At 35.6% G+C, this 19,229-nt stretch overlaps 1 protein-coding gene across 2 annotated transcripts in view; it reads left to right on the plus strand.

Annotated features, from left to right (window-relative positions):
- Positions 1–16,175, plus strand: part of LOC106084483 (annulin) — a 51,562-nt gene extending 35,387 nt beyond the window's left edge. For both annotated transcript variants that reach the window (XM_059364809.1, XM_059364810.1), the window contains exons 2-4: positions 13,864–15,590; positions 15,648–15,881; positions 15,945–16,175. In XM_059364809.1, coding sequence (XP_059220792.1) covers positions 13,864–15,590; positions 15,648–15,881; positions 15,945–16,163 — 2,180 coding nt within the window. In that variant the 3' untranslated portion in view covers positions 16,164–16,175. The remainder of the gene's footprint in view (positions 1–13,863; positions 15,591–15,647; positions 15,882–15,944) is intronic.
- Positions 16,176–19,229: the final 3,054 nt, after the last annotated feature.

Genomic DNA, 19,229 nt, shown 5'->3' on the forward strand with positions numbered 1-19,229 from the left:
TTATTAAAGGTTGCATAGAGTGGCCAAATTTGAAAACAGCGGAAATTAAAAAAAAGGCGAAATATATTTTGGGGTTCTAAAACTGAACAGAAAACATCTAACATTTGTAGAAAGTTAATTTTAAAAAAGTAATGACGGGCTAAAGTCTGACGAAGCCGGCCTTTCCATACCCTACACCACATTGGGTATGCGGGTTAACTCGCCGAAACTAAAATTTGCTTAAATTTGAAATGTAGAATTTAGACCAAAATTCGGACATATATTGTGGGAGTAAAAGAAAATAATCGTAGTGCTAAATATTGAGAAGATCGGTTAATAAATGCGTTAGCCAAGGCCTTAAAAGTGAAAATCGGGATATATATATAGTGATCAGAAGAGACATAAGAGAAACCTTAGTGACAAATTTTGGGAGAATTAATTAACAAATGACAAAATTATTGCATTATTAGTAGTCAAAATCGAAAGGAAATAAATATGAGAACTATATCTAAATCTTAACAGATTAACATCTGCATACATAATAGAAAAAGACATTAAGCTAAATTTTAAAAAAATTGGTTAAGAAAAACGCTGATAAGGGCTCTAAATGTGAAAATCGGTTAATACATATATATATGGGGCTGTATCTGAATATGAATCAATTTCTATGACACACAACAGAAATATCGGGAGTTATAAGGGAATCCTTTATGCCAAATTTCATTTGAGTCTGTTTAAAAATGACCTCGTTATAACAATATCAGTCCAAATCGGACGAATATGCATATGAGAGCTATATCCAAATCTGATCCGTTCTCGACCAAAATCCGCGCGTTTTGTGGTAGTCGTAGAGGAAAGCGCAGTGCAAAGGTTTGAGAAGATCGGTTGATAAATGTGATTGCAAAGGCTCTAGAAGTGAAAGTCGGGCGATATATATGGGAACTTTATCAGTACCTGAACCATTTCTATCAAATTCACCAGTAATGTCGAAACTCATAAAAGACTCCATTGCGTCAAATAACGATACTATTGCAGTATTAGTCCAAATCAGACGAACATATATATGGGAGCAATATCTAAACCTGAACCGATTTTTTTCCTATTTCTATATGCTTCGTCTCTAAACCAAAAAATATGCCCCTGCCAAATTTGAAGACGATCGGATGAAAATTAACATGGACAGACAGATGAGAGACAGGCATAGCTAAATATAATATCCTATACCACAGTAGTGGTGTAGGGTATAAAAAGAATACGCATACGCATATACGGTCTAATAAATTTAATAACATTTGCTTTATAATCTAAATATTTTTTTTTACATATTGTCTAGAAAGTTTTCTAGTATTAGATTCTAGTTTGTACTCTACTATTCGATTAATCGAATAAAGTCACCTTTCAAATAATCAAAATGCTACATTTTCAATAAAATAAAAATAAATTAGGAGATTAATTGTTTAATCGTTTGAATGTTTAAAAAAGCCAAAAAAATGTCCATTGAGTTATTTGCTTGCACAATGTTTAAAAAAGCCAAAAAAATGTCCATTGAGTTATTTGCTTGCACTTGTACGATCATTACATACTAATACTTGTAATCGTTTAATCGTCGAACCCTATGGGACTTGTTCGATTTATCTTTGAAATTTTATTTTATAATACGGATGAATCGAATAACCCAGGATTCACTAATAGAAGGTTAGGTCACTTGCGAAGAGATAAAGTGGATAGGCCCCATGAACATCATTAAGGATGTCAAATCTGCCGATTGAAAATGCCATCAAATAGGAGAAAACGTAAACAGAGAATGAATGTAAAAAGAGAATAAAAATTAAAAATCTTATTCAGTGAATCCTGCTAATAACTCAAAAATACCTATAAATGTACATCCTAACTGTTATCTTTATGTAGTAATAAATTTTAAAATTTTATGTATTTTTTATTTTTACATAGTAGTAGACATAATGTAGTTAATCTCACTCCCAAACACCTAAGCAATATAGTTGAACACTGCAATCAAAATCAGTTGGAAAATGTTTAATCCTTTGCGATAACAATGTTGTATTTTAATGAAGACAGCTTACCAGCACGGATAACTCGGCTAACAGGAAGACAAATGAAAAACAAGTAAAAGCGTGCTAAGTTCAACCGGACCGAATCTTGGGTAACCACCACCTTGGATTCGTTTAAAAATTTGTACAAAATAAATTTAGTTGAAGTGCACTATTTTATTCTACAAACTTCTGTTAAACCAGCAAAAATTAAAGCTCTAGGAACCGAACAAGGATGATGAAAGACCGGTTCACATAGGAGCTACTGATTTTGGTAATAAAATTCAATGATTTGCAAGCGTTGCTCGTTAGTAAGTCTATTCATGATGAAATGTCAAAGCATACTGAGCATCTTTCTCTTTGACACCATGTCTGAAATCCCACGTGATCTGTCAAATACTAATGCATGAAAATCCTAACCTCAAAAAAATCACCCTTTATATCAGGTTCTTCAAGAAGTCAAATCGTGAGATCGGTTAATATTCTTCACCGATTTGGACCGTACTTGGTACAGTTGTTGGAAGTCATAACAGAACACTATGTGCAAAATATCAGCCAACCCAGGGGCTGAAGAAGTCAAATCGGGAGATCGGTTTATATGGGAGCTATATCAGGTTATAGAACGATTTGGACCGTACTAAGCACAGTTATTGGAAGTCTAACAGAACACTTTGTGCAAAATTCTAGCCACATCGGATAAACATTGCGGCTTCTAAGAGCTCAAGAAGTAAAATCGGGAGATTGGTTTATATGGGAGCAATATCAGGTTATAGACCGATTTGGACCGTATATTACACTGTTATTGGAAGTCATAACAGAACACTTTGTGCAAAATTATAGCCACATCGGATGAAAATTGCGGCATGTAAAGGCTCAAGAAGTTAAATCGGGAGGTCGGTTTTTATGGGAGCTAGATCAGATTCTTGACCGATTTCGACCGTACTCGGCACAGTTATTGGAAGTCATAGCAGAACACCATATGAAAAATTTCAGCCAAATCGGACAAAAATTGCGGCTTACATGAGCTTAAGAAATCAAATCGGGATATCGGTTTATATAAGAGTTATATCTAAATCTGAACCGATATGGCCCATTTGCAATCCCCAACGACCTACTTCAATGCTTAATATATGTGCAAAATTTCAAGCAGCTAGCTCCACGCGTTCGACCGCTATAGTGATTTCGACATGGCTTGATCGACACAGAATGTCGAGACGATCAATAATATATATACTTTATAGGGTCCTATATCAATATTTCGAGGTGTTACAAACGGAATGATTAGATTAGTATACCCCCATCCTATAGTGGAGGGTTTAAAAATTCTGCTAAATTTTAGCAAAGAATGTCCACAGTTCAACACTGATGGTGACCGCCAATCAGTGTAACCAACTTTTACCAATCCATTAGGGCGTATGATGATTTCATGAGATGTTGCTTATACGCACTATAGCCACATTAATCAAGTTCAAGTCCTTTGAAAAAGTGAGGGCTTATTAAATGAAGCCAGCTCCTAACCAATATTGAATTGTGTGAAATTTCTTTGTTATTAACATTTGGCGTTTCGAGACTAAAAATTTTCTCAAGAAATTTTTTCGAGACTAAAAACTTTCTAAAGAAATTTTTTCGAGACGAAAAATTTTCTAAAGAAATTTTTTCGAGACGAAAAATTTTCTAAAGAAATTTTTTCGAGACGAAAAATTTTCTAAAGAAATTTTTTCGAGACGAAAAATTTTCTAAAGAAATTTTTTCGAGACGAAAAATTTTCTAAAGAAACTTTTTCGAGACGAAAAATTTTCTAAAGAAACTTTTTCGAGACGAAAAATTTTCTAAAGAAACTTTTTCGAGACGAAAAATTTCCTAAAGAAACTTTTTCGAGACGAAAAATTTTCTAAAGAAACTTTTTCGAGACTAAAAATTATTTAAAGAAATTTTTTCGAGACGAAAAATTTTCTAAAGAAACTTTTTCGAGACGAAAAATTTCCTAAAGAAACTTTTTCGAGACGAAAAATTTCCTAAAGAAACTTTTTCGAGACGAAAAATTTCCTAAAGAAACTTTTTCGAGACGAAAAATTTTCTAAAAAAACTTTTTCGAGACGAAAAATTTTCTAAAGAAACTTTTTCGAGACGAAAAATTTTCTAAAGAAACTTTTTCGAGACGAAAAATTTTCTAAAGAAACTTTTTCGAGACGAAAAATTTTCTAAAGAAACTTTTTCGAGACGAAAAATTTCCGAAAGAAACTTTTTCGAGACGAAAAATTTTCTAAAGAAACTTTTTCGAGACGAAAAATTTTCTAAAGAAACTTTTTCGTCTCGAAAAATTTTCTAAAGAAACTTTTTCGAGACGAAAAATTTTCTAAAGAAACTTTTTCGAGACGAAAAATTTTCTAAAGAAACTTTTTCGAGACGTAAAAATTTCTAAAGAAACTTTTTCGAGACGAAAAATTTTCTAAAGAAACTTTTTCGAGACAAAAAATTTTCTAAAGAAACTTTTTCGAGACGAAAATTTTTCTAAAAAAAGTTTTTTGGGACGAAAAATTTTCTACTAAATTTGCTAAAGAAACTTTTTCGAAACGAAAAACATTTTTTAGAAACTTTTTAAGTTGTTATATCTCCTATATAAACCGATCTCCCGATTTATCTCCTTGAGTCTTCAGAGGTCGCAATTGTTACTCGATGTGTCTATAGCCCGATATAGCTCCCATATAAATTGATCTATCGATTTAACATCTTGAGCCTCCAGAGGTTATTAACCAATTTGGCTGAAAGATCTTTAAGATCTTATTAAGTTTTGGTACCCCAATTAAAAACATGTAAAAAGGCTTTAAGTTCGGTCGAGCCGGACTTTGGATACCTACCACCTCGGGATATATGTAAACCATCTTTCGTTATAATCCGGTGAAAATTGTATAATTTATGTTCCCATAGCAGCTATATCGAAATATGGTCCGATTTAGACCAAATTCGTCACGGACATTGAGTGGTCTAATAAGTTAAAGTCATTGTCCAATTTGTAGGACAAAATATTGGTCTTTTTGGTAGCTATATCCAAATATAGACCGATAAATACGCCTATTATGAGGCCAAGACTTTAAAGCGAGAGATCGATCTATATGGCAACTATATTAAAATCTTAACCGATCTGAGCTAAATTGAAGAGGGATGTCGAAGGGCCCAATGCAGACGAAAACGAAAATTCAGACAATTCGAAATTGCGACCTCTGGAGGCGCAAGAAGTTAAATCGGGAGATCGGTTTACATGGGAGCTATATGAGGTTATATTCCAATTTGGACCATACGCCACTTTTTTCTACATTACACTCAAATTTACCTCTGTGCAAAATTTTAGAACTCTATGTTAACTCTAACAATTTTTGTCCAACGAATACCCTTAGAGGCAACACTGCGCGTCGTGCCGTGGTGTAAAACCTTTTTTGGGGAGAAATTTTTATATGGTTTCTATTTCTGGCATAGTACCTCATAAATGTTGCAGGAAACAGGAAGGGAAAACCACTATCAAAAAATTTTTTCTGATGTTCTTGCCAGGTTTCAAAGTCAGGCGCTCCGCGTCATAGGGGGACATGCTAATAATGGAGGACTCTGAGCTTCAGTGTGCTTCTTTGTTCCATTAGATTAGAACACATGTAGTGTCTTCATTATATTGTGATACAATATGGGCTTATAGATTTTATTGTAACATACCACGCGGAAGTATTTTCATGTTCGTTGCCATAATTATACGGTGATATCCAGAACTTTGGCAGTTGTTAAATAATCCTCAGCAAGATCATTATATGAAATTCCAAACAGTTTGTCTTCCAACACTTAGGCAAGTTTTTTGTGACAAATTTTGTGTGACATCTTCATTCCACCAAATATGTGCCACAATTATAGCACCATAAAAATATATTTCATACTAAAGATATGGGCATAGTCTACTTAAATTACGCCCATAAATTAGGCAAAAAAGTCATAGCTGACAGAAGCGGCAACGGTATTGAAATCTGACTAAAAAGCGTAATTAATAAATTCGTTTTGTTGAATGTTTTGACTGATGGAGACATTAACATTAACGTATAAGTCTTTAGTGATTAATTAATGTCCCATTGATTTAAGTAGGTGTCAATGTATGGCTAGAAACCTGTTATTAAAGTTATGAATGTTTTTTTAATAGTGAGTACACGTCATCAAGAAATGATCTTTATAACTCAAGTTCTAAAAATAAATTAAAATTTTAAAGGTATTTTAAATATACCTCTGCTTAGGAGCAAAGTAAAGAAAACGTAAGGGGCTTGCATATGTTCATCTGTCTTTACCATATTTTATTTCAACTTTGATTTCATTGATCTTCAATTCGTGAAAACCCTAATTCAGAATTCATTGAAAAAGCTTAAGCCAAGCGATCAGCAGACATACTTTTTTTAATTTTTGGCAGTACTTGGCATTGAGAATGTCAAAATTTCTAATGAAACTTTTTCGAAACGAAAAATTTTCTGAAGAAACTTTTTCGAGACGAAAAATTTTCTAAAGAAACTTTTTCGAGACGAAAAATTTTCTAAAGAAACTTTTTCGAGACGAAAAATTTTCTAAAGAAACTTTTTCGAGACGAAAAATTTTCTAAAGAAACTTTTTCGAGACGAAAAATTTTCTAAAGAAACTTTTTCGAGACGAAAAATTTTCTAAAGAAACTTTTTCGAGACGAAAAATTTTCTAAAGAAACTTTTTCGAGACGAAAAATTTTCTAAAGAAACTTTTTCGAGACGAAAAATTTTCTAAAGAAACTTTTTCGAGACGAAAAATTTTCTAAAGAAACTTTTTCGAGACGAAAAATTTTCTAAAGAAACTTTTTCGAGACGAAAAATTTTCTAAAGAAACTTTTTCGAGACGAAAAATTTTCTAAAGAAACTTTTTCGAGACGAAAAATTTTCTAAAGAAACTTTTTCGAGACGAAAAATTTTCTAAAGAAACTTTTTCGAGACAAAAAATTTTCTAAAGAAACTTTTTCGAGACGAAAAATTTTCTAAAGAAACTTTTTCGAGACAAAAAATTTTCTAAAGAAACTTTTTCGAGACGAAAAATTTTCTAAAGAAACTTTTTCGAGACGAAAAATTTTCTAAAGAAACTTTTTCGAGACGAAAAATTTTCTAAAGAAACTTTTTCGAGACGAAAAATTTTCTAAAGAAACTTTTTCGAGACAAAAAATTTTCTAAAGAAACTTTTTCGAGACGAAAAATTTTCTAAAGAAACTTTTTCGAGACGAAAAATTTTCTAAAGAAACTTTTTCGAGACGAAAAATTTTCTAAAGAAACTTTTTCGAGACGAAAAATTTTCTAAAGAAACTTTTTCGAGACGAAAAATTTTCTAAAGAAACTTTTTCGAGACGAAAAATTTTCTAAAGAAACTTTTTCGAGATGAAAAATTTTCTAAAGAAACTTTTTCGAGACGAAAAATTTTCTAAAGAAACTTTTTCGAGACGAAAAATTTTCTAAAGAAACTTTTTCGAGACGAAAAATTTTCTAAAGAAACTTTTTCGAGACGAAAAATTTTCTTTTTACATTCATTCTTTGTTTACCTTTTCTCCAATTGGATGACATTTTAAATCGGCAGATTTGACATCCTTAATGATGTTCATGGGGCCTATACACTTTATGTGTTCGCAAGTGACCTAAACTTCTATTAGTGAATCCCGCCCTTATTCAAAGCTCAAAATTACCAAATTGGTTTCATCGTTTTGAATCATTTCCTTTGTTTTCCGGTTGTAGCATTTTGTTGTAGGCAGACGTCATTTTTAAAATTAATTACCCCAGTTTGTGAATACAATAAGTGGAAAAATAGATTTGTATATACATACATTGGACTATTCATTCATTCCGCTTGTCTAGCACCAGCCATATATTCTATGCAGATTTTATACTTTAAAATCATTTCACGCTTAGTGGGTGTTTTCTTTTTATTTAGTTTTTTTTGGCATATGATATTACTAACTGTCATTAGCTATTGTATTCCCTTGTGTCAAGGTAATAAAGTATATATATATATTTTTTTTTGGCACAGAAACTTCAGAATATTGCGGTCTATAAATCATGTTTACACTTAAATTTTAGTTGATATATCACATGGAAAATCAAAATCATAAAAAGCGGGAAATAAAATTGTTTAGGTGACAAGACCAGACAAACACTAAGGGAAAGTGAGAAGGATATTTGCACAGAAGAAGTGTGGCCAGTAAAAGCTTGTGTAGAGCGTGGTAAGAATTTGGCGTATTTGCTATGCCAAGACCGGCATTCGCGAGTATCAGATTTCGATTACGGACTTAACTATATGACATTGTCTTTTCGTAGAAAGGGGAACGCCCTATTCCAAAATCCCTAAAACGGCCCCACCCCACCTCTTAAGCTCCCCAAAAACAACAAAAACAGACATATTGGACGTCCATGTCAGTATCGGACTCAAATGAAAAATATTTGGGAGTATATTACGAATCTTATATATCAATTTGTGTTTGTTTGTGTGTTCGTTATAGATTCAGAGACGGCTGAACCGATTTTATTGAAATTTTCACTGATGGTGCATAATGATCCCGTGATGAAAATAGGGTACTGCATTTTTTGATATCTGAAGGGGGGTGGACCCTCCCCTTACCCTGATTTTCAGAAACGCCAGATCTCGGAGATGGGTGGTGCGATTTGAGAAAATTTTGTGTGCTCTCTTATAGTAACCTACAAACAAAAATTTCGTATCCAAATTTCGGATAGGGTACCGAGGGGGGCACAAAGTTTCTGGGTGTCCACCACTTCCCCAAAACACCCCCCTAACAGGACTTATTTACTCACCATGGAAATATGGGGCTTAAATAAAAGGTATTTGTAGAATACGAATCTGATATCCAGATGTGGACCAAGTGTTTGGTGGGCCGCCTATCCCCGAGAACATACCCCAAAGAAGACAAATTTACGACCATATCAATATGGGACTCAAATGAAAGGTCTTTGGAAGTAAAGCACGAATCTGATATCAATATTCGGGAAAAGTGTCTATGGGGCCACCCCACCCCCATAACACCACCCGAATAAGAAGCATTTGCTGACCGTTGCAATATGAGGCTCTAATAAGAAGTATTTTAGACTAGAACACGCATCTGATATATATTTTGAAAGCAAAGTGATTGAGTGGCCGCCCATCCCCCAAGCCGGTCATATTTGCCTACTATGGAAAATAAAGCTCAAATGAAGGGTATTTGGGAAAAGACCATGAATCTGACACAACATTCGGGACCAACTGTCTAGGGGACGTCCCACCACCATAACAACCCCCAAATAGGACGTATTTGCTTACCAAGAAAATTTGGGTTTTCATGACAGAGGAGCTCGATATTCATAGTTTTTAGGGCCCATACCCCGGACATATTTGCTGGCTTTTTCAATAAGGGGTTTAGGTGAATGGTACTTGAGATTAGAAAACGAATTTGATATCCAATTTTGAGGCCAATGGCAATTTGGGGTTAAAATATATGAGAATAGAGCACGTTGCTGATATATTTTCAGGGCGTAGTGTTTGCGGGACCACCCGCACTCCCCAAAACACCCCTAAATCGGACATATTTGCCGACCATGGAGGGTAGAGCAAAAATTGATACCCACTTTCGGGACTAATTTTCTGGGGGTCTACCTCTTTCCCAAAATACCCCACAAACAGCAATTTTTTACTGACCATCGCAATATGGGGCTCAAATAAAGGTATTTGGGAGTAGAATACGAGTTTGATATCCAAATGTAGGACCATGTATTTTAGGCATTAGCCCTTCCCCAAAACACCCCCAAAGGGTAAACATTTTTCGACCATGCCAATATGTGGCTCAAATGAAAGGTATTTGAGATTAGAAAACGAAATTGATAACCAATTTTGGGCCTTGGGTTTGGGGGACGCCTCATCCTGTAAACTCCCTCAAAACCAATGACAATATGGGATTTAAATAAATGGTATTTGAGAGAAGAGCACGATGCCGATATTTTTTCAGGGCCAAGTGTCTGGGAGACCACCTCACCTCGAAAACACCCCAAAATCAGATATCATGGGAATATCGGGCTGAAATAAAGTAATTTAAGAATGGAGTACACCTTAGATCCAAATTTAAATTCTTAGACCAGTAAAGATCATATGGGATTCAGAAAAAGGCACTTATATTATTAAACTGTTTGTCAAGCGATATAATATTTTCGTAGGATGGTATTTCTTTAATTGTCGAAAATAAATATTCCAAGGAAAATTTTGTTCCATATAAAGTAAAAGAAGGCGCAGCGGATAATTTTGAAGGCATTCATGGTATTATATTCATTGCGATGGAACCGCTATCACGTATTTTAAAAAAAGGACACATGTAATAACCCAGTGTATGTGCGGTTTAATTAAATCAATGAATATGTATATTTAACGGTTCTCTGAGGCAAAATTACACTTTCAATATAAAGTTTTTGGGAAATCACAAAAAAGGATTAGGTCCTTTTTGACCAACGGCACCTGTTGACCACTACATTAAACTAAAATATACCTGAAAGATGGGGCTCATTTTTACAAACGACATCTGGCAGTCATTGTTTTGTCCTTTGAATAAATAAACTAACAGTTTAACCCATTGGGGCAATATGGGTATCAAATGAAAACTAATTTAAGAATCGGGGACCGCCCTATCCTAAAAAACCACATGTTTACCGATTGAGGCAATATGGATATCAAATGAAAGGTAATTGGAAGTAAAATACGAAACTTATATGCAAAATTGGAATCAAGTCCCAGGGGACTCAACACTAGCTGATTGGGACAATATGGGATTCAAACAAAAGGTACTTAAGAGTATAATACGAAAATCTAGAGTCTTCTCTCAAGTTATGCTCAAATGGACATGCATACCGAACGGGACAATTTGGGACTCAAACGAAAGGTAGAATAAGAATCTTATATAAAAACTTCAATTCCGGGGGGTCACCCTACTTCAAAAATATGCTCAAAATGGACATGTATACCAAACGGGTCAATGTGAGATTCTAATAAAAGATATTGGAGAGTTAAATACGAAAATAAACTATTTTAAAATTTGCACCATATCAAAAGGGGACCGCAAACACTTAAGCGTTTAGAGAATCACATCGGGGCAGCTAGTCTTAGATAAAAATAAATATATAATAAATATAAGTACATTTTTTATAGCGCACAACAAGCCGATTACTGGCTTAGGTGTATGTCCATATAGACATGGGCGGATTAATATCTGCACCTTCTTTTCGACCTAACCCAACCTAAAATTTTCTAAAGAATAAATAATTTTGACAAAAATGGGTGAACTTTCTAAAGAATAAGGAATCCCACAAACAAAAGAAACTGGGGAAGTAACTTATGGTAGTTTAAAAGTTATATAAAATTGATCAAGAAAATGCAAAGGTACCATAGTGAATACAAAGGAAACGACTTGACGATTAACCACTACCTCAATACTTGATCTTAATATATTTTTTTTATTTTAAGCCCGTTGTTCAAATTATTCTCATTTATTACATTTTCTTATTTTATTATAGATTAAAAGAACACTTGATATATTTCAATTTTATTTTTTTTATTCTCAGTGTAGTTAATAAAAATTCTTTGAAAATTTACTTTAACAAAATTTTCACACATCAATATTTGCTATGATCAATGACAATACTAATTGACAATTTTAATAAAAACAGTATGTTCACAAAACGTTGGGCATTACTCATCGGGCATTTCAAAAGACACTATCAATTGTTTTAAGTTGCTACCGCCCTCTATGAAAGCTGGTAGGTAGCCACACAAGTTTTTGAGGAAATCTAAAATATATTTCAAAAACAAAACAAACTGCATACAATCTTTATATGGAACATACAACACCTTAATGGAGGTTGATGAATGGCTTGGCTTATATAGAGATTACAGCATTCAAAAAATGATTTTAAACAAGTTTTTCAAATTCAAATCGTTTTCTTACGCCAAATTAGAATTTTGTCTAGAGAACTGTGTGTCGTTAGAACACATATTAAGTTTTTTGTTGATATAAACACATATATGTATATATTTCTATATATAAACCAGTAAAGAAAGGCAAAAGTCGAACGGAGCCGAATATATAATACCCTACACCAGCAAGTCTACGTACTATTTTTGATATATAAAGAGTGACTTTTTAGCTAATCGTAACGTAAATGTGAACGGTAAGCGTTACCGTTAGATGATATCCAACTTTATTTTGCCCAAAATACAAGAGTTTGACTTGCATGACATGTTGTTTCAACAAGACGGTGCCACATGCCACACAGCAACAATGTAACAATGGACTTATTGAAACGCTAATTCAGTGAACATTTTTTTTCACGTTCAAGATCGGTCAATTGGCCGCCTAAATCGAACGATTTAACGCCTTTAAACTATTTTTTGGGACTATGTTAAAGCCATGACATAATTACCAGGTAATATACCGTAAACAGCTGAGTACAATATTTTCTCGCGAAGTGTACTGTCATCTGCAAAGATCGAAATAAATGGTAGTCTGATGGTGCAAGGTCAGGGCTATATGGTGGATGCATCAAAAGTTCCCAGCCAAGCTCACTCAGTTTTTGGCGAGTGACCAAAGATGTGAGCGGTCTAGCGTTGTCCTGGTGGAATATGACACCTTTACGATTGACCAATTCTGGTGGTTTCTCCTTGATGGCTGTATTCAATTTGTCCAATTGTTGACAGTAAACATCCGAATTAATCGTTTGGTTCCTTGGAAGCAGCTCAAAATATACCACACCCTTCCAATCCCACCAAACAGGCAGCATAACCTTCTTTTGGTGGATATCAGCCTTTGAAGTGGTTTGAGCTGGTTCACCATGCTGGGACTATGATCGTTTTCGACTAACGTTGTTGTAAACAATCCATTTTTCATCTCCAGTTATGATTCGTTTTAAAAACGGATCGAATTCATTGCGTTTAAGGTGCATATCACAAGCGTTGATTCGGTTTGTTAAATGAATTTCTTTCAATACATGTGGTACCCATATTAAAATTGACACCAAACAAACAAATGTAAACAAAATTTCGCGCACTTTTTTTTCTAAAGCAAGCTAAAAGTAACAGCTGATAACTGACAGAAGAAAGAATGCAATTACAGAGTCACAAGCCGTTGAAAAAATTTGTCAACGCCGACTATATTACTACTATATTACCGACAATTCCTTTTTGGGCAACCCAATAGCTAAATCCAATCAGGAAGTGATTCTAAGCTGATCGGTATACTTATCAATGGGTTAAGATCCTCTACTTCTTAGCGTTACAAACAAATGCGCCAAGTTATAATACCACAGTGGCGGTGTATGGTATAAAAAACATTTTCTATGATTTTTTTCTTTGTTTCTTATTTTGTCACAAAGTAATTTCTCTCACGCCCACAAAACGGCCTTCTCAATTTTATTGTCAATCATAGACGCCACTGTTTTTAGGAAAAGGCTATAAATTAATAATAATAAAACCTACTATTTAATCCATTTGTTCATTTTAGAAGAGGAATTGCCAAAATATTCACAAGAGCACAATAAAACAGATGTTTAAAATTTTTTGTTGGTGACTATAAAATTAATAACAAACAGACAGACCTATGGGATGTCTGGTACGTACATTAGATCGCCTTACAATGTGGTTTGGCTAAAAAATGTGATAGTCCACAGTAGCACTCTGTTTGATTTTGTATAAAAATGAGGTCCACTTTATGATATGGGAGAAGTCTCCACAATTTTTATTTGTTTTATAATTCTATTTTTCTCAATTTCCTTCCCTTCCTTTTCAGATTCTGGTTCCAATGCTGTACTACGAGTCATCAGTGTTGATTTATACCGTGAAGAAAATCATGATGAGCATCACACCGATCACTTTTTTGCCGCCAATGATTCGCTCATAGTTCGTCGCGGCGAACCTTTTAGATTACGCTTAAATTTCGATCGTGCCTTTAGTCCTAGTCGTGATGCCATTAGTTTTATCTTTACCGTGGCCGATGATAAAAAGCCCAATCCTGGTCATGGCACATTAATTGGTTTAGTGCCACGTGATGGCATTGATTTTCTGGGAGATCCTCTGGAATGGGGTGCCGGTATTGAGGAGCATGAGGCAAACACTTTAACCGTTCTAATAAAACCCGCTGCCACATGCCCTGTAGCTGAGTGGAAAATGGACATAGATACCAAGCTAATGGGAGATGGTTCCAAATCCTTCTCGCTGCCAGTGCCCATGTATGTGTTGTTCAATCCCTGGTGTCGCGATGATCAAGTCTATATGCCAGATAGAGAGCAGCGCAAGGAATATGTTATGCATGATACCACCCTCATTTGGAGAGGTTCCTACAATCGCTTGAGGCCCTCTGTATGGAAATTGGGGCAATTTGAGAGACATGTTTTGGAGTGCTCCATAAAACTATTGGGCACGGTGGGGCGCATACCACCGGCTTATAGAGGTGATCCCATCAGGGTTGCCAGAGCCCTGTCGGCAGCTGTTAATTCAGTGGATGATGATGGTGTGCTTATGGGTAATTGGACCGAGGATTTCTCGGGCGGTATAGCACCCACAAAATGGATTGGCTCTACTGAGATTTTACAACAATTCTACAAGACGCAAAAACCGGTCAAGTTTGCCCAGTGTTGGAACTTTGCAGGTGTCTTAACTACCGTAGCTCGCACCTTGGGCATACCCTCAAGAATAATCACCTGTTATTCATCAGCCCATGACACTCAGGCCTCCTTGACCGTGGACATTTTTATTGATCAGAACAATAAGAAATTGGATGCCGAGACCACAGATTCCATATGGAATTATCATGTATGGAATGAGGTATGGATGACCCGCCCTGACTTGGGAGTGGGTCAAAATGGCATTACCTATGATGGCTGGCAGGCAGTGGATGCCACTCCCCAAGAAGCCTCCGATAATATGTATAGATTGGGTCCCGCTCCCGTAGCTGCGGTAAAGAATGGCGAAATTTTGAGACCTTTTGACTGTGGCTTCGTCTATGCCGAGGTAAATGCTGACAAGGTCTATTGGCGCTACAATGGCCCATTCCAGCCCATAAAATTACTGCGCAAAGACACTCTAGCCATAGGACACTATATCAGCACCAAGGCTGTATTGAAATGGGAGCGTGAAGATATAACCGACAGCTACAAATATGCCGAAAAGAGTGATGAGGAACGCAATGTCACCTTAAAGGCTTTGAAACAATCCCGCCATGCCTTTAGCCGTTACTATTTGAATGATACCTTCAACGAGGTAGAATTTGAAATGCAACTAAAGGATGACATCAAGGTAGGCGAGTCCTTTGCAATTGTTCTGAGTGTTACCAACAAATCGAAGGAGAAGACCTACACGGCAGTGGGACAACTTAATTGTGAATCGGCTTTATACACTGGCATCAGCAATGAGGCTGTCAAAGCAATGCCTTTTGAGATTGTCCTGGAACCGGAAACCACTGAATTTGTGCGTATGCCAGTTGAGTTCGAGGATTACTTTAAAAAACTTTCTGCCCAGGTAGGCATTTGAGGGAGATAATTTGAAACAATTTGAGAAAATTCATGATATTTACAGGCCACTTTCAATATATCCTGTGCCGCCAAGGTCAGAGACACCGATTACGAATACTATGCCATGGATGATTTTCGAGTGCGTAAACCTGACATTAAATTTAAATTCCAAGGGGATATTGTATCGCGACAGCCAGTGGATGTAATTGTTAGGCTAAGCAATCCCTTGCCCATACCAGTGAGAAAAGGCATATTCCACATTGAGGGTCCGGGCATTGAGAAACCATTACGGTTTAAGGTAAGAAATTAATGTACAGTTTGTCATACGATGATTACCTGCATACTTTATTTGTTTCCATAGATTGCCGAAATACCTGTGGGTGGCACAGCTGCCTCAACTTTCAAATATATACCGCCCTACGCTGGACGCGGCACCTTATTGGCCAAATTTAGTTCCAAAGAGCTAGATGATGTTGATGGCTATGTGCATTATGAAATCAAACCACGGCCCGAAGATATCCTTATGAATGGCCATAGAAATTCCCGCACTACCATTGTCAGAACTGATGTGATACCCTAAAATGGCATCTTAAATCTCGCCACATGCTTGTAACTGATATTTAATTTATTATTTATTTAAAATAACATTCTGTTTTCTTTCATTAATAAAATAAGTCATAAAATGTTTAATAGCCATTTAATAAGAAAGTAAAGTGCTGATTTATTTCATTTCAAAGTTGAACTAAAGAGATAAAGTTGACATCTTTGTGATTCCTACTGTCCCCAACTACTATGTCAAATTATGAATCATTAAAGCAAAAAATCAGGTCCCTATATTTTTCCACAATTATTCAGTAACAAAGGAGCAGATTTTTAACATTCGCCCACGTATGAAAAAAAAAAAATGATTCTGCAGAAAACTCATTTAAAGATATCAACTTCACTTTATCTTCAAAGAAACAAGTTATAGTCCGATTCGGATCATAAATTGAATGCTGAACATTGTAGAAGTCATTGGATAATATTTCAGTCAATTCGGATAAGAATTGCACCTTGCAGGAGCTCAAGAAGCAAAACCGGGACATCGGTTTATATGGGAACTGTAGCAAGCTATAGATCGATTCAGGCCATATTGCACACGTATGTTGAAGGCTATGCGCGAAGCTGTTGTACAAAATTGTAGCCTAATAGGATGAGAATTGCGCCCTCTAGATGGTCAAGAAGTCAAGATCCCAGATCGGTTTATATAGCAGCTATATCAGGTTCTATACCAATTTACGCCATACTTAGCACAGTTATTGGAAGTCATAACAAAACACCACGTGCAAAATTACAGCCAAATCGGATAAGAATTACGCCTTCTAAAAGCTCCAGAAGTCAAGACCCGAGATCGGTTTATAAGGCAGCTAAAGGGTGATTTTTTTGAGGTTAGGATTTTCATGCATTAGTATTTGACAGATCACGTGGGATTTCAGACATGGTGTCAAAGAGAAAGATGCTCAGTATGCTTTGACATTTCATCATGAATAGACTTACTAACGAGCAACGCTTGCAAATCATTGAATTTTATTACCAAAATCAGTGTTCGGTTCGAAATGTGTTCATTCACCGTAACGTTGCGTCCAACAGCATCTTTGAAAAAATACGATCCAATGATTCCACCAGCGTACAAACCACACCAAACAGTGCATTTTTCGGGATGCATGGGCAGTTCTTGAACGGCTTCTGGTTGCTCTTCACTCCAAATGCGGCAATTTTGCTTATTTACGTAGCCATTCAACCAGAAATGAGCCTCATCGCTGAACAAAATTTGTCAAAATTTGAACACATTTCGAACCGAACACAGATTTTGGTAATAAAATTCAATGATTTGCAAGCGTTGCTCGTTAGTAAGTCTATTCATGATGAAATGTCAATGCATACTGAGCATCTTTCTCTTTGACACCATGTCTGAAATCCCACGTGATCTGTCAAATACTAATGCATGAAAATCCTAACCTCAAAAAAATCACCCTTTATAAGGCATACTTAGCACATTTGTTGAAAATGGTATCAAAACACTACGTGCAAAATGTCAGTCAAATCCAACGAGAATTGCACCCTCTAGAGGCTCAGGAAGTCAAGACCCAAGGTCGGTTTATATGGCAGCTATATCAAAACAAGGACCGATTTGGTCCATTAACAATCCCAACTGACCAACACTAATAAGAAGTATTTGTACTAAATTTCAAGCGGCTAACTTTACTCCTTCAAAAGTTAGCGTGCTTTAGACGGACGGACGGACATGGCTAGTTCCACTTAAAATGTCACGACGATCAAAAATATATGTACTTAATATATATACATAGACGCATAATTCGAGGTGTTACAAACGAAATGACGAAATATATATACCCCATCATATGGTGGAGGGTATAAAAAGGATCTCAAGACAATATAAAAACAGTTTATAAGAAATCAATATGAAATGTTTACACAACCAAAAGCATGATAGAGAGCACCTTCCTAAATAATAAACCTTACAGTTTTTTTTTCTTACGTATTCCTTTTCCAGCTCAAAGTTCGAATGTAGAACAAGGCCCAAGTATTTCAGCTCCTTTCTTCAAACCAGATAGGGAAGTAAACATTCCGATGTCTTACCTTTCAATATTTTATTACCTAAGTTGCAATGTGTAGATATGGATATAGCCGATCTCCCAATATAATGTAATGAGCATGTTAAAGGAGCATTTTTCATCCTACTTCAATGAAATTTGGCACAGCGAGTTCTGGCCCAGTTTTAACTATGGTCCAAACTGGACGATAGTCAACAAACGAGTGTAGAGGTCTATCAAAATGCACTGTTTCAAATTTCATCCAAATCGGATGAAAAATGCTTCTTTTATGGGCTCAATGCTCTATATCGGGAGATCGGTGTATATGGCAGCTTTACCCAAATATGGTCTTATCTGGACTATATTAAAAAAAAATGTTTAGAGGTCTACCAGAACTCGCTGTGTCAAATTTCATCGAAATAGGATGAAAAATGCTCCTATTATAGGCTCATTACACTATATCGGGGGATAGGTACAATCTGGACCACATTTAACAGAATTGGATTCGGGTCTACCAGAACATACTGTGCCAAATTCCATCGAATTCAGGTAATAAATGGATGATTTACCCTATATCGGGAGATCGGGCGATCGGTCTATAGGGCAGCTATATCCAAATCTAGTCCGAACTGAACCACACTTCACAGAAATGGGAAGGGGTCTACCACAACACACTGTGCCAAATTTCATCAAAATCGGATGAAAAATTACCAATTTATTGCCCCAGACTTTAAGTTTGGAGATCGGTCTACATAGCGGCTATATATATCAAAATCCGATTTTATGAGATCAAAAGGTCAGATTTATATACAAAGAATACGAAATCGTTAAAAATTGTTTGGAAAATGTTTTTATACCCAAGATATCTGCAAAATTATAAATACCCTGCTTTTGGGTATAAATGGGTTAATACCCGGCATACGAATTTAAGAGAACAAATTGACATCCTCAATGGCGAGTGCAGTCAAAAATTCAAAATATTGTATGTCGACGGATTGCCAGGGTTAACTTAATAAGATTGACGGTATTAAGATGTCAGACTTTTGTTTGCA

Source organism: Stomoxys calcitrans, chromosome 3 (assembly GCF_963082655.1).
Source record: "Stomoxys calcitrans chromosome 3, idStoCalc2.1, whole genome shotgun sequence".
Classification (NCBI taxonomy): Eukaryota; Metazoa; Arthropoda; class Insecta; order Diptera; family Muscidae; genus Stomoxys; species Stomoxys calcitrans.